Source organism: Thalassophryne amazonica, chromosome 4 (genome assembly GCF_902500255.1).
Source record: "Thalassophryne amazonica chromosome 4, fThaAma1.1, whole genome shotgun sequence".
Classification (NCBI taxonomy): Eukaryota; Metazoa; Chordata; class Actinopteri; order Batrachoidiformes; family Batrachoididae; genus Thalassophryne; species Thalassophryne amazonica.
The window spans coordinates 19,924,433-19,940,831 of record NC_047106.1 but is presented as its reverse complement, the minus strand read 5'-3'; the positions used below and the strand labels follow the sequence as shown (position 1 = coordinate 19,940,831).

Genomic DNA, 16,399 nt, shown 5'->3' with positions numbered 1-16,399 from the left:
GCTCAAGTCCTAACCACAGTTGCTGCTTAACCCAATCAACCTACCAGCCTAACCACCTCACTTCATACACTAAAACCAGTTCAACACACAAACACCATGGATTCAGGTGGCGATAATGCATCAACAGTCAGCACAGAAGAACAGCCATTGTCCTCAGTTCTTCACGAGCTTAACAGGTTTTACTAGCCTAGCAAATATTTCAGCCATACAAGTTCAGTTTTGACCTGTTGTGTTTCCTGTTATGTGACCTGTTTGTGACAAAGGTGGCCAAATATTTTTCAGTTGTATTCAATTTCAATTAATGAAAACAAGGAAATATTTATCCTTTGTGGTTTCTTTTCACAAAATGATGACTGATTTGTGTCATTAATAAGCCAGTTAGCCTTATTTTTGTTTATATAGATGAGAGAACACAAACTATTTATTTTATGTGACCATTGTGGTTTATTTTCACAACATTATAAGCAGATGTGGTCAGTCAACATATGTTTTTGTTAACATAGAAACAGGTAGGTTACATTTGTAAACAATGTACATTTTGGTCCTGATGAGTAGCTCTGAACAGGCAAGTCACTTTTCTGTTAACAATAAAAAAAATACTTTCAAGTTAAAAAAAAAAAAAAAAAAAGTTCTTTAAAATCCAGTTAAGTGTTTGCCCAATTTCTTTGCTAATTTTGCAGTTCTGTGAAAGTAAGGTAACAAACATTCAAACACCGTTTGGCATTGCACAGTAAGAAATAAAGTGTTTCCAAAAACGTTTTCTTAAGTAAATATGTCCACAGTCCACAGAATGCTTTCAGGTGAAAGCTGAAAGTGTTGCCAAGTGTCAGAAGTGTTGCCAGAATCTGATGTTTGATCATTTTTTGTTGGGACAAAGTTCTCCACCTTGCCAGTCTTCTATGTAGTTTCCTCAACCGCTTTTTGTGATTATATGTAATATGAATAGCTCTATTTTCCCTATGTTTGTGTGCTAATCTAATCAGAGAACACAAGAGGGCAAGCACAGCAGCAGCCATTTTGCTCCAAGTAAAAAAAACTACCCAGAATGCAGTGCTGTGGGTCTGAAAGCTCTAGAGGACCTAGTGTGAACAGAAAGAGGACTGAGGCCCCATCTAAGCTGAACTGAACAAGAAAGAGAACCCAGTAAAAGAACTCAGTTCTTTTACTTTTGGTCCACTAAAGAGGCCTGAGTTCAGTTCTTTTAAAAAGGGACCAAGTGTGAAAACACCCTCAGATGTGTTCATGAAGCCAGCAACAATTCCATGGATTCTTGTCCTTGTCAAACCGTCTTTCTCGACATCTTCTCACTGTCCGATGGCGCTCTGTGACACAGATGTGCTGCAAAATTCTTCTTTTAAAAACTTGAGAGCTCTAAAGGTTTGTGATGTCCACATGCTACATTTAGCTTAAGTGTCTTACAGGAGCCACACAGCGTCGCCACAGCAACCATCCAGTCCCGCTTTACGAAAACTGTCGCAACAGCTACGCTTTGAGTGGCATTTTTCATCTGCGAAGTTCCGCGGATCTGAGGACACAGATTTGTATGTAACACAAAGATCAGTGTCCAGACTTATAAAACTTGCACGATGTCGTAAAAAAAGAAAACGCTTTGCGATAGGCATTTTAAAAACTCAGTGACGATCACAGTTACAGAGTACAACACCAACACCTCCCCATGATGAAATCAGTGAAATTCCTCGGATCCGCAGACTTTTCACATCCCTGATTTAAGGTTTGTTACGTCACATCAGCTCTGTCCCTATTATAAGCACCAATGAAGTTGGCAGCCATGGACAGTAAGAGTCAGGACTTCACACGAGAACTCTACCACCATCCCAATCGCTTCATTCCAAGTGGGAAACTGTATTTTAACAATTTTCTGATTTTGGGTCCTACCTTATAATCAGATCTTGTGGTGCCAGTACTATTATCAGTTCAGGGCTTCTTGGTTGGCTTCATGTAGGTCTTGTTGGGTGACATTTGGGCCCAGTTTGCAATCATGGAGAATATGTTGCATGGTTTGGGCGGGTTAGGGTGGCCACATGGGCACTTGGCTGAGTTCACCCGTCCCCATTTCAGGAGGTTATGTAAACCAAATGAAATATCAGTTAATAATGTTTCTTATATGAAAGACAGAGGGCTGATGCAAACCGTGGACACTCTGAACAAACATGACTTCATTACGCCACCTATACCAATCAGTGGCACATATTTTACTGATCAATATAAATTTTACATCATCTCTCTAGCCCTATTGGTTGTGGAGATATGGCAGATAGGGTTTTTCCACACAATGTCTTTCTTGACCTTTGTCTGATAAACAGAAATCTGAGTGAACTTTGTCTAGAGATATCTGCCTATAATATTTCCACCACATTTGGTGAAAATTCAGAGATATTTTTAGTTACCTTCTTCAGACATATATATATATATATATATATATATATATATATATTTATTTATTTATTTTCTCCACGCAGATTGCAATAGCCAATCACAGATTAGCCTTTCTGTCCATCATTTACCTGTATTTTGGCATGCTTGGCACCAGAAAGTTATGTTGGATCCAAAAAGGCTAGAACCAAAAGTTATATTGGATCGGTTCCCACTGACCAATAGCGTTAGAGCTTACTGCCAACAGCTATCCAATCAGAGCGCGGCATACGAAGGTCAGGAACTACCTGACAGACGCTGGTTGAAAAAAAGAAAAAAAAAAAAAGGGCAACAAACATGTCAACAACAGCAGAAAATCGTCTGCCAGCGAGGTTTGCTGAGTTCACAGAGGAGGAACTGGTGGAAATATTGAACTCCAAGGATGCCAAAAACACTAAGAAGGTAGAGAAGCACGCTACTGATGTTTTAGAAGCATGCACTGCATCAGAATCATTCATATGCTGTTCACAACAAAATAAATTGATCTAATTTACTTGACTCTTTGTTGTTTGCTTAATTTGGGAGGGGAGTGGAGAACATAACATTTGATGGATGGCAAGCCTCGTCCAATATAACTTTTCTTCATCCAATATTTCTCTATGTTGGACTCCTTACCATCCATTACTTGTATTATATATACATATATATATATACACACATAAACATTTCAATTAAAAGTGTCAAAGTGCTCTCTAGTAATAACAGATACATCCATCCATTCTCTGTATCAGCTTACGCCAGTGAGGGTCACGGGGGGGTAGGGGGTGGAGCCTATCCAAGCAGTCATAGGGTCAATTTAAGTACACGGTCAATTTAAAAGTTTCCAGTACACCTAGCCTACATGTTTTTGGATGTGGGAGGAAGCCGGAGCACCCAGAGAGAACCCAAGCAAACACAGGAAGAACATGCAAACTCCACACAGAAAGGCCACAGGTGGAAAGTGATTCCACAGCCTTCTTACTCTGAGGCAGCAGTGCTAACTACTAAGCCACCACGCTGCCAATAATAGATACATTTCACCAGGAGGAAAACAAAACAAAACACACAAATCAGGTCAAAATTAAAAACATCTCACACAACCAAAAAATAACCATGAAATAAAATCATGCCCTATTTATAGGCAGCAGAACAAAAGTTTACATTAATAAATAACCTTATAAGGTTCAACAGTATTTAACCTCCTGACAGCTGCTGGTAAACTGTTCCACAAAGTTGGTGCACAATGTGCAAAAGTCCTCCAGCCTGCTGACTACTACTTCAACCTGCACACACAAAAAGCAAGAGCAAATCCAGATGTTGCAAGAAGACGCATAGAACCTGACACATTCCATGAGCTGGGTAGAAGCAAGACCAATTAGGGCATAGACAACAGCAGAACATTAAGATCATTTAAATTCACAGAAAGCCCATCAAGGTTAGCCAAAACAGGTGTGCTATGATGAGATTTTCTGGTTTTAGTGTCGAGTCCAGTTTCAGTTGTGTGGGGCTGATTGATATTCAGTACTTTTACGTTGCATGTTAATGTTTTTGATGTGCAGGAGGTTGTGAACTAGATGCCTCACTGTTTCAATAACAGCATTCATGGTAACAGAAAGTTCCACCACCACTGTGTGAATGGCACCTGCACAGCACATTAGCAAGCAGTCGAAATTTTAAATTTCTCCACTTCCTATTGACTAGGACAAACTGGACGAGGAGAGCTAGAGATGAATTATTTTAGTGTCCCAAAAAACGAGAACGGGGGTAACATAACGTCAACTCCTTAAGAAATACTCAGAACCACCCGTTTTTAATATAACACTGTTGCATCATTCAGTTAAACAAATTAATCCATCTAATAATTAACACTGCAAAATGGTTATGTCATTATCAACTGTGTTACATGCTGATGGATTTTTGTACCATCAACAGGTGATTGCAACATTAAAGCGGTAACTTCTTTTTCCACATCGTTGCAAACAGGCTGTCCTTTTATGCCAGTCAACGCTTTCACCAACTTTAATAAGCGCAGGCTCATTACGTCGAGCAATCCTGCGAAACGGACAAATGAAGGCAAAAACATAACCACCAGAGGTAACAATATACTGCTGCCAAAATAATCTGCATTCACAGCCATTGTTAAGGCTGTTAAAAGCACTCCAAACACAGCTGTGTTGTAAAGAATTTATAATATGCACAACTGCTGCCCAGTTTCAGGTACGGCACCAACACATTTCCTCTGCCTCTTTCTGAACGTTTATGACTTGATCCCGTTTTGAGGGAGTGAACAGACATTTTTCACTGGTTCTGTAAGTCTCATAACAAAAGGTGAGCAGACTGCCTTAGTCTTAAAACAAAGTTTACTTTAATGTGTAGCTTGATTAAAGAAAAATTTCATTTCATGATACTTAAAGCAGCCTCAGCTTGTTTCATGCAACGAGACGCATGTCATGGTCAGCTCGTGTTGAATTGGGCAGAGTACGTGCTAAGGTGCAAATGTGAGAAAAACTAGGCAACATGGTTATCGTGTTGTACTGATCTGAATTTATGATTTAGTTTTGAGAAATAAATCAGAGAAAGAAAAAAAAAATCGAGTCGTCTTATATTCAGGGTCACATGCATCTGCAGCAGTAATTTGTGCAAAATAACTGTCAAACAAGTGTGCATCCCAAGATGGAAATGACCCGCTGCTCTAAATAGCTAACAGCGCTGCACGATGGAGAGTCGTAGTGATCATCCTGGGGGAGAGAAAAAAAACAACAACAAAAAAAGAACACAGCAAGAGTGCTCTGAGAGCACAATATCCCCCGCTGGCAAATGCTGCTCTGGTGCAAGTGCTTGCTACATTCTGTTAACATTTCAAGGTATGTGACAGTCAATTACAGAATGCAGACCAACTCATGAAACTGGCAGTGTCTAGGTTGGTTAATCAAGGGCCATAACTCTGGAAAAATGTGTCAATCTTGTACAATATGCATATTACCAACCTACAAGAAGGACTTCTACTACATTTCAAAAAAGTCTTCCTAAAAATGCGAGAGGAGTTGATTTCAGAGCACTTATGCCCAATGCAAACTTTGACCTTAGTGATAAATGCAGGAGATTAAAAAAAATAAAAGAAACTCAAGTAGCCAAGAAATATGAAGTGACGATATTAGCACAAAAAGTCTTGGAAATTATAACTTGGCAGAAAAGCTTACAGTGGTCCTAAAAGTGCCAGCATGTCTGTAGGTGATGGAATACAAGAAAGGACTGACCATTAAATGTACCTTTATTAGCATATATACATACAAACATAATGCACAGTATATAAATGAGATCAAGATAGTAAGGGGTTTTTTTTTCTTCCAAAAATACATCTTCATAAAAACAAAAAAAGCGGGGGGGGGGGGGGGGGGGGGGCCTTATCTACTATTGAGAACAATGCAGTAGATGCTGTTTCTGCAACAGTTACTGGTTCTGGTGTCTCATCTTCCAATTAAAAACACCCCAAAGAGAATCTATGACATAATATCTGTGGCCAATCAAGTACAGTAACACTGTGGTCAGAAAACCAGTTACTAGTATTGTGGATAGGTAGCAAGTCCTGCTGGAAAAGGAAATCAGCATCTCCATAAAGCTTGTCAGCAGATGGAAGCATGAAGTGCTCTAAATGGCTACACTGACTCTGGACTTGATAAAACGCAGTGGACAAAAATCCTGCAGATGACATGGCTCCCCAAAGCACCACGGACTGTGGAAACTTCAAACTGGACCTCAAGCAACATGGATTCTGTGCCTCTCCACTGTTTCTCCAGACTCTGAGACCTCGATTTCTAAATTAAAATGCTAAAATGCTTTGGACCACTGAGCAATGGTCCAATTATTTTCCCCCTTAGCTCAGGAAAGATGCTTCTGACAATTTCAATTTATTTCATTTATATAGTGCCAAATCACAACAAAGTTGCCTCAAGGAGCTTCACACATGTAAGGTCTAACCGGCATCATCTCTGGTTCAGGAATAGCCTGTTAGTAGAAAAGCGACACTTGTAGCCCATTTCCTGGACAGCTCCAGCCTCAGACCATTCTTTGTGAAGCTCCCAAGTTTTTGAACTGGCTTTGCTTGGCAATTTTCTCAAGGTTGCCGTCATCCCTGTTGCTTGTGCAACCTTTCCTATACTTGTCCCTTGAAGACAACTTTCCATGACTCTTATTTGATACGACACTCAACAGCCAGAATAGAACTGTCAGCAATGACCTTATGTGGCAAGGAGGGTGCCAGTGACTGTCTTCTGGACAACGGTCAAGTCAGCAACCTTCCCCATGATTGTGTTGAGTACAATGAATAAAAACGACAGATGCAGGGCATTTATACTGCATAAATAGTGACTGAAAATTAAATGCTCTAATATTTTGAGATACACATTTTCTACCTTTTTTTGGAGATATAGGCCACAATTAGGGCTGCAGCTATTGATTATTTTAGTAATCGAGTATTCTATCGATTTAATCAAGTAATTGGATAAAAAGTACTTTTGCGTCTTTAAACAACATCAATAGTCCAGGGCTGTCCCTAAGCAATGGCCCAAGGTCACTGCACCAAAGTCTCGACATTTTGCTGAAATGGGGATGGGCTATGGCTTTCTGTTTTGTTTTGGTCCCCCCCCCCCCCCCAACTTGTAAAATGTAACCATTTCTTAGCTTCTTTTTTTTTCTTTTCTTTTTTTTTAAAGGCTGGTGGACTGGGTACTTCTTTCTCTGCGATTCACTAGATGCATTTCAGCTGGAGGTTGAACATGCAAGCTTCATATTCAGTCTGTTTGTGAAGTGTTGCGTGTTGCTCAAAAAAGCAGAAATTAAAAAAGTGAAACAGTGTGAGTCTGAGCAAAACACAGAACAATGAGTGGACATCTGCTAAGCGGATCTTCTTTCAGAAACGGTTTTGTCAGTGCAGCCAGGGACGGAGCTGTGACTCGCCCGGTGTGATGGAGTTCTGAGCCCCTTAGAGTGCCTTAATTGAGAGAGTGGCGTCAACTTAGAACATGGCACCATTTTGGTTACGAATGCACTGAACTGCTGAATGGGAGGTGACGGTCTAATGGTTAGTGCTGGGCTTGAGACCAGAGGATCCTCGGTTCAAATCCCGGCCTGACCGGAAAATCACTAAGGGCCTTTGGGCAAGGTCCTTAATCCCCCAGTTGCTCCCAGTGTGTAATGGGCACCTTGCATGACAGCACCCTCACATTGGGGTGAATATGAGGCATTATTTGTAAAGCACTTTGAGCATCTGATGCAGATGGAAAAGCGCTATATAAATGCAGTTCATTTACCATTTAAAATCATTCAACCACATACAGCAACACATCCAGGTACTATCAAAATAAATATAAAAATATTTAAGCTATCAAATTTACAATTTATGATGATTTCTTTAATGTAAAGCCTGATTTATACAGCTGCTGCTCTAACTCTGTGTCGTGCAATGACGTGGGTGACATCTTAAAGTTCTCCGTCTCTGGATTATGCTTTTTTCTGGACTAATTTGACACTCAAACTTTTTTATCTACAATCATCACCTCCAAATCAAAAGGTAAGATGAACAATTTCCTCTTTTACTGACTTTGTGCTGTAAAGCCATTTGTAATCAGCATGCGCACTGTTACAATAATAATTCTTGAAAGGGTAGTTGTAAAACAGCTAACTGATCATCTGCAGAGGAATGGTCTATTTGAAGAGTTTCAGTCAGGTTTTAGAATTCATCATAGTACAGAAACAGCATTAGTGAAGGTTACAAATGATCTTCTTATGGCCTCGGACAGTGGACTCATCTCTGTGCTTGTTCTGTTAGACCTCAGTGCTGCTTTTGATACTGTTGACCATAAAATTTTATTACAGAGATTAGAGCATGCCATAGGTATTAAAGGCACTGCGCTGCGGTGGTTTGAATCATATTTGTCTAATAGATTACAATTTGTTCATGTAAATGGGGAATCTTCTTCACAGACTAAAGTTAATTATGGAGTTCCACAAGGTTCTGTGCTAGGACCAATTTTATTCACTTTATACATGCTTCCCTTAGGCAGTATTATTAGACGGTATTGCTTAAATTTTCATTGTTATGCAGATGATACCCAGCTTTATCTATCCATGAAGCCAGAGGACACACACCAATTAGCTAAACTGCAGGATTGTCTTACAGACATAAAGACATGGATGACCTCTAATTTCCTGCTTTTAAACTCAGATAAAACTGAAGTTATTGTACTTGGCCCCACAAATCTTAGAAACATGGTGTCTAACCAGATCCTTACTCTGGATGGCATTACCCTAACCTCTAGTAATACTGTGAGAAATCTTGGAGTCATTTTTGATCAGGATATGTCATTCAAAGCGCATATTAAACAAATATGTAGGACTGCTTTTTTGCATTTACGCAATATCTCTAAAATCAGAAAGGTCTTGTCTCAGAGTGATGCTGAAAAACTAATTCATGCATTTATTTCCTCTAGGCTGGACTATTGTAATTCATTATTATCAGGTTGTCCTAAAAGTTCCCTAAAAAGCCTTCAGTTAATTCAAAATGCTGCAGCTAGAGTACTGACGGGGACTAGAAAGAGAGAGCATATCTCACCCATATTGGCCTCTCTTCATTGGCTTCCTGTTAATTCTAGAATAGAATTTAAAATTCTTCTTCTTACTTATAAGGTTTTGAATAATCAGGTCCCATCTTATCTTAGGGACCTCGTAGTACCATATCACCCCAATAGAGCGCTTCGCTCTCAGACTGCAGGCTTACTTGTAGTTCCTAGGGTTTGTAAGAGTAGAATGGGAGGCAGAGCCTTCAGCTTTCAGGCTCCTCTCCTGTGGAACCAGCTCCCAATTCAGATCAGGGAGACAGACACCCTCTCTACTTTTAAGATTAGGCTTAAAACTTTCCTTTTTGCTAAAGCTTATAGTTAGGGCTGGATCAGGTGACCCTGAACCATCCCTTAGTTATGCTGCTATAGACGTAGACTGCTGGGGGGTTCCCACGATGCATTGTTTCTTTCTCTTTTTGCTCTGTATGCACCACTCTGCATTTAATCATTAGTGATCGATCTCTGCTCCCCTCCGCAGCATGTCTTTTTCCTGGTTCTCTCCCTCAGCCCCAACCAGTCCCAGCAGAAGACTGCCCCTCCCTGAGCCTGGTTCTGCTGGAGGTTTCTTCCTGTTAAAAGGGAGTTTTACCTTCCCACTGTAGCCAAGTGCTTGCTCACAGGGGGTCGTTTTGACCGTTGGGGTTTTACATAATTATTGTATGGCCTTGCAATATAAAGCGCCTTGGGGCAGCTGTTTGTTGTGATTTGGCGCTATATAAAAAAAAATTGATTGATTGATTGATTACAATATGATCATTTGTACAATATGATGGCAGATGAATCAAATCAAATCAATTTTATTTATATAGCGCCAAATCACAAGGACTGAAAGCAGAAAAGTGACAAATCACAGCAGATGATCAGCATGGACTCTTGTCTTAAAAGACTATTTTACTCTATGTGTTGCGTTGAAAAGCTGTAGCTATTGGCAATAAACTAATTAGCGTTTACATGGCTTATGCGCATGCTTTAGTCTTTTTTTTTTCCTGCGGACAGTACAGCGCCACACAGAAATGCCGCACAGAAAGCTCCATTAAATGGAGCTTTGAGGAACAGAATTTGCCTCGAACATTTTTTGTAAATCAAATTACTCGATTTACTGGACTAATCGTTTCAGCCCTAGCCACAATTATCAAAATTAAAATAAAATTCTTGAAACATTTTCGTTTATACATCATGAGTATAGAATATAATCACATTTTCACATTCTGAAATACCTGACAAGATATTTTCCTTTTTCACAATATTCTAATTTTGAGATGCACCCATATATCATCATGAAAATACTTCTCAGTTTCATCAATTAAAAACAAATCAAATAAATATAAATCAGTTAAAGGACTTGTCAGGCTCACTGAGAAAGTATTCCTCGTAAATGAAGATTCATGTTAAGTGGCATTCCTCAAAATCCTGAAGAATTATAAGTGTGTAGTGAAACCAGTCACCTAATCTGAAAGGATCAAATGTTCTGGAGGAAGGATTAGTTTGTTTGTGCTCAGTCTCAAAGCCGACCTCGTATTAAGAGACTTACCAAAACCTCTGTACTTTGATCACGTTAAAGAATTTACAGGGAATTATTTAAAAAAGGTTTAAAAATGTCACTGCACAAACTTTCAGAAAGAAAAAAAAAAAAAAAAAAAAAAAGACCAAATGTTTTGAAAACATAACTCCATACCAACAGACAGAGGTGATCACACAAGTGCCACCTTAATTCGTCAGTTAGCAGAGCAAGACAAAAAGTATTTGGCCAACTTTGCAGCACTGGAACCTTGACATTTTAAAAGCAGTTTCACTCAGATACTACTTTTATATACATCCACAAGTGTAATAATCCTATATAGGCCTTGAGGACCAATGGCATTTATTTCTGGATTCCCATGTGCTGGATCATGCCTAGAGAAATGAGACACATGGCCAAAATATTGTTGCTGATGTTCCCTCATAATGCAAATGACACTCCCCATCTGAGTCTCCCCAAGTAAATGTTTGACAAGAAGTCATTCCAACAGCACCCAAAGATCCTCAGAGACCTAGTACCAAAACCATCCAGGTGTCTCCTTGGGTCACTGGTTAGCATCCAAGTCTCACAGGCATACAGTAAGACAGGAAACACGAGGACCTAGCACCTGGCAATCTTCATAAACAGAGTTTAAACTTTTCATAGCAAACATTTAGCGTGCTTGTTCTAGTCAGCTGGAGTATAAATAGGCTGAGGAGAAAATTATAAGAATCCTTTATTAACGGGACATCTCTCAGTTAGCTATTCATCAAATCCCAGGAGCTACAAATGCCTCATTTGACATAAATGGACTGCATTTATATAGCGCTTTTTCATCGGCATCAGACCCTCAATTTCAAAACCTCCAACTACTTAAGAAGAAAACTCAGATGAATGTGAACCGTGACCTGCAGACGCGGCAATAGGACTTTTTCCAAAATCTAAAGTGTGCACAAGACAAACAGCCGAGGTGCATGATGGGAAGCATGTGGAGTGGTTTTTAGTAGATCATGACACTTTGATGAAAGACATTCTCGGCCCCTCTTTGAATCCTCTTGCACCTTTAGCCTCTGGCATTGAGCCCAGCGAGTGGGTGTCCCATCTCAAGAGACAGTCCAGGACTTTGTCTCACTGCAATGCAATTCTTCCTCCAGCGCGTCCTGCAGGGACAACTGTGGCAGTGGTTTTGTTGTTCCATTTTGGTCGCGTTGGGTTTTGCTTTCGTGGAGTTGGCCAAAGCATCGACCCAAAAGGAGCCATCTCACTCCTGCTGTACAAGTCCATGTAAGGCAGAACCAGCACGCTGAGACGATTTACAGACAGCTGGCCGTCTGAGCAACAGACAGATTCTTTAAAAGCTCCAGTGTACCACCACATAAAGAGAAACATCAGATTGTAAAGCTTACTTTCCCCATTCAGACTCTTTGAAACCCCAAACACAATGTTTAATTTCCTGCTTCTGATGCCTCCCTCTGCTCTGGCGGCTCAAATCATACAACTATAAGTGGAAGACAATCACTTCTCCACACAAAAGCATCTGCAATGCAGTTATCTATTGCTTTTGTTAGCAGTTATTATTACAATCAATAACAGTCTATGAACTGCACAAAAATAGTTAGAAAAACGCCAAATACACTTCAGAGCATGTTGACCTTTAATTTGATAGTTTAGTCAGAACAACTGAAACCATTTTCATCTTTGAGGTATGTTGTCAGTTTGGACAAGTCCAGCAGCTAACAGGGTTTCCTTCTTGTATTCAGTCATGAATCAATTTAAAAACACTTAAAAACAGAAAAAAGGGCAAATATCACCAGTGAAAGGAGCGTGGTGAGAATTCAGATCTTTGTGATGTTATAAAGGGGAGAATGTTAAAGAATGAGATAAGACGAAAAAAACTGACTAATATGTGATATCGAAACTGAACAGCAAAATGATGGTTTAAAGCTATGTATTACACACACAGAGATTGCTCAGTTTGTCCTTTCATCTACCTCTTATCCATATTACAAACTAAATAAATAAAAATTAAGATTCCGAGTCACACTGTCCACACAGACAGATCGAACTAACAATACTACCACAACAGAGGCAATTAGTGAGCAGAGTAAACCTTCATCCAGGGCCAACAACCTTCATTAGTACACCTACACTCAAAAAACCTGACTCACTAGATTGGATTTCCATCTAATAAATATATCTAGTCCCAACTAAACTAAATTAAATTATCTGGCATGGATGTGTTTTATTTGAGTTGGGGCTAAATATATTTATTAGATGGAAAACCTGCTCATAACGGAGTCGAGTTCATCCAAAGAATGATTTTTTTCTTTTGAGTGTACAGACCTTTGTGACATCATAAGGTGGGTTCTGGGATACCAGTGGGGCAGAAATGAATCACCACCACATAAGGACCACTTCCTGGCAACATTTTGTCAAAATAAATCAATTATTTTTTTACTTATCTCACAGACTGACAGGGGTGGCTATGTCAGTCCTGTCCTCCTCCTTTGCGTAGCAGAGGTAATTAGACAAATATAATTAAAAAACATAAATAAAAGGGGCACATTTCTGTCCTGAGCTGACCGTGCTGTGTTTCAGAAATGAGAAATAAATCCTAAAACAATGGGGCGATATGCAGCTAATTAAACCAACAGTATCCAGAATGGTGGGGAAAAACAAAAAACACAAACAACCTAAACAGTTTTTGTGAAGTTAGAACATTTTTTGAAAGACAAACACAGGCCTTTGGAAAAGAAGGAACACTCAATGAACAGTGTTGTTCAGATACATTTTTCAATTCGATGTGTGTTATATTATTCCCAGCGCGGATCCCGACTCAGCGACTGGATGTTGAGGAATAACGGCAGAAACACATTTGCCTCTGGACAGCCTCACATTTGTTCCTCTGCACACGCTGTCGAGTGAAAAGATGATTTTCCCCTGCCGTCACATAACGAGGCCAAGGTGAAGCCAAAATGCAGGCCTCTGCAAAACAAACGTGCACAACCGCAATCCTGTGCACTGAGAAAGGCCCAGGCAGCCCGGACGACACAGATGACAACATTAACAATGGTTTGTTGATGCCAAAGATATTTTCCACATGTAGCAGGAACACAATAAGGCTGCGGTGTGGAACAGACCTGCTCCGCCCCAGACAACAGCAAGACAACCCCCATCTCCCCCAGTCATCAGTCATGCCTTATTCACGCCTGGACTTCATTATGATGTGAAACACGAGTCATCATTAGCAATCTGAAACAATTTACGAGATAATGATGCAATGCCTACATGTACAGAAACAACAGTTAAAGACTCAAAGCACAGACATTATGGTTTTATATGCAGAAAAAAAAAAGATTTTGCAGTGCATATACTTCCATCTGCCTCATATTTTTTGAGGATCCTTCAATATATTAGTAGTCAGGCCTCATTTGATAAAAAAAAAAAAAGCACAAAATTCTATTAACTAGCACTTGGAATGCTTTAAAGAATGCAAAATGTGATTGTGAAGAACAATAACTGTGTTTATATCTTTGCAGAATGAACACTGAGATTAAAAAGAAAGAAAGAAAGAAAGAAAGAAAGACTACCAACAGAACAAACAGACAGCCCAAAAAAATGTGCAACATCGACACAACGAACACAACATTCTGTTTCCATTTAGCATCATATGCAACCACAAATGAAACATGACGATAAATTACAGCTACACATCTTTTATTTGGCTTATTACCTAGCTGCATAGTGATACTTTTTAAAGACATGTTCGTGTGTGTCTGTGTGGTACAGGAATATACGTATATATATATATATATATATATTAATGATTTGTTAGAAGTAGGTGTGTGCATATAAACCAAAGCTCAAATGGATCATGTGTTGCATGTGAAAGTGTTGCAGAAAATTCAACAGAAATATACATGCACACTGCAGTTAAATGTCTTGTCCAAAAATGGCCTTAATCACTAAAAATAAAAAGTAAAATATTATTTAAAAAACCCTCTAAGATTACCCTTAATTTTAAAACAAGACACAAAGGCTTCGGTTGAATTTAATGTCAGATTAAGTCATTCAATATTTTTGCTTTTTATAACCTCATGTAACATGTCTGTTGACTTACAAAAATAAGACAAATGTTTAGAAACAGTCACTGTAAAAATTCAACATTTGTAAAGTTAGACCCTTCATCTGCATTCCAGGTCAACACAGAAGACATAAGGTGGACCTGCATGTTGATTTGGCACGTTTTACACCGGATGCCCTTCCTGACGCACCTCCAAATTACATGTGGCAGGGGTGGGGTTTGAACCGTGAACCTTCTGCACTGAAACCAAGCGCATTCAACATGAGTCAACAATACAGCTGACAGGTATGACGTCATAAAAGCAGGCTCGGAGCCTTAACAATGTTATATCAAAAAACATGACGCTAAAAATAATGAACCAACTGCAACTGCGCAATCAGTTATTTTACTAATAGATTGTTTCAATCCACACGAGTTCCAGCTGCTTTTCTCAGTTTTATATGTGCTTAAGTTGGATATATATGAACTGCTAGTTTGATAAAATAAGCCAGGAACAGACATTATTTTAGACTAATTGCAAGACATTAAAACAAAAAAGTTTTAAAATTAACAAATAATATCCTAATGTTAAGCAGCCACAGGCAATTATCAAAAAACAGGATATATAAAATTTATATATCCTGTTTTTTGATCAAATTTAAGTGATATTTTCTATTATTATTACTATTAATAATAATAATAATAATGTGAATGCCTCATCTACAAACAACAGATAAGATACAATGAAATATTTTTTTTTTCCTCCACACTTTACAAATAAGTTGTCACTACAGTTTGTGGAACAACAGCACATCCTGACATCTTTCGGATTAAATCAGTGGTGTTAGTTGTTGATTTGTGATGGTCCACCTGTACAGGTGATCCAGGGGACCTCTTACCTTTTTGTGCCGGTCTTTGAGCGGTAAGGCAGGCCACGGCATCTCCTGTAAAAACTCCTGCCAGTGTTTCTGGTCCTGGTCCGACGAGATGAAGACGATTTCCATTTTGTCTTTGTGCTCGGACGTCTTTTTGAAGCTGGCGTAGAACTCGCACAGACTGCCGTTGAACTGCTTGCACGGTGCGTTCAGGCTGCAGCCGAAGAAGAGCCCGACCAGCGACAAACCGGCGCCCAGCGACAGCACGTCCACCTCGGCTTTGTCGCCGCCGACGAGCCGCTCCCCGAGCAGACTCACCAGGAACTCCGACATCGCGGCGGTCAGCGGAAACTCGGTAAACCGTCGTGGACGACACCACCACCTCCACCACACCGCTCGACGTGGACATGTACCGGCGCTGCTGCCTCCACCAGCCACCCGCTGCCTCCACCAGCCGCCGTGCTCGGAGGTTTGTCGGTCAGCTCCCTCCAGGCCCCTGCGCGGCGCTGCTGTTGCTGCCGCCGCTGTGCGCGCGCGATGACTGCGCCGCGTTTAAATCCGACCTGACGACAACAGCGGCTCGCTCGCACCTCTTCGTCATCATGTTTAAAATTTAATAAACATCACGCAGTATGTCGGGATCATGTATGGAGTGTTTTTCATTATTATTATTATATCGTTCAGTGCAAAAATAATTTTTTCTAGCTTTAAAAAATAAGGCATCGTACCCAAATATCGTCTAAAATATATTTTTTAAAACACTGGATTTGGATTTTACCATTAAAAATATAGCTCTGGGAATTAGTAACACTATGCCGGGAAACTCCAAATGAAATTCTGCAAATGTTAATAAAATGTTTTTCATAAAGTGATCCCACGGTCGATTCCTGTGGGCACACTGCCACCTAGTGTTCAGAGGGGAAACATACACAGG

At 39.8% G+C, this 16,399-nt stretch overlaps 1 protein-coding gene across 1 annotated transcript in view; it reads right to left on the bottom strand.

Moving 5' to 3' along the window:
• Positions 1–15,937, bottom strand: part of nxn (nucleoredoxin) — a 174,527-nt gene extending 158,590 nt beyond the window's left edge. The window contains exon 1 of the mRNA XM_034169174.1: positions 15,490–15,937. Within this exon, the coding sequence (XP_034025065.1) occupies positions 15,490–15,798 (309 nt within the window). The 5' untranslated portion in view covers positions 15,799–15,937. The remainder of the gene's footprint in view (positions 1–15,489) is intronic.
• Between the last annotated feature and the right edge of the window lie 462 nt (positions 15,938–16,399).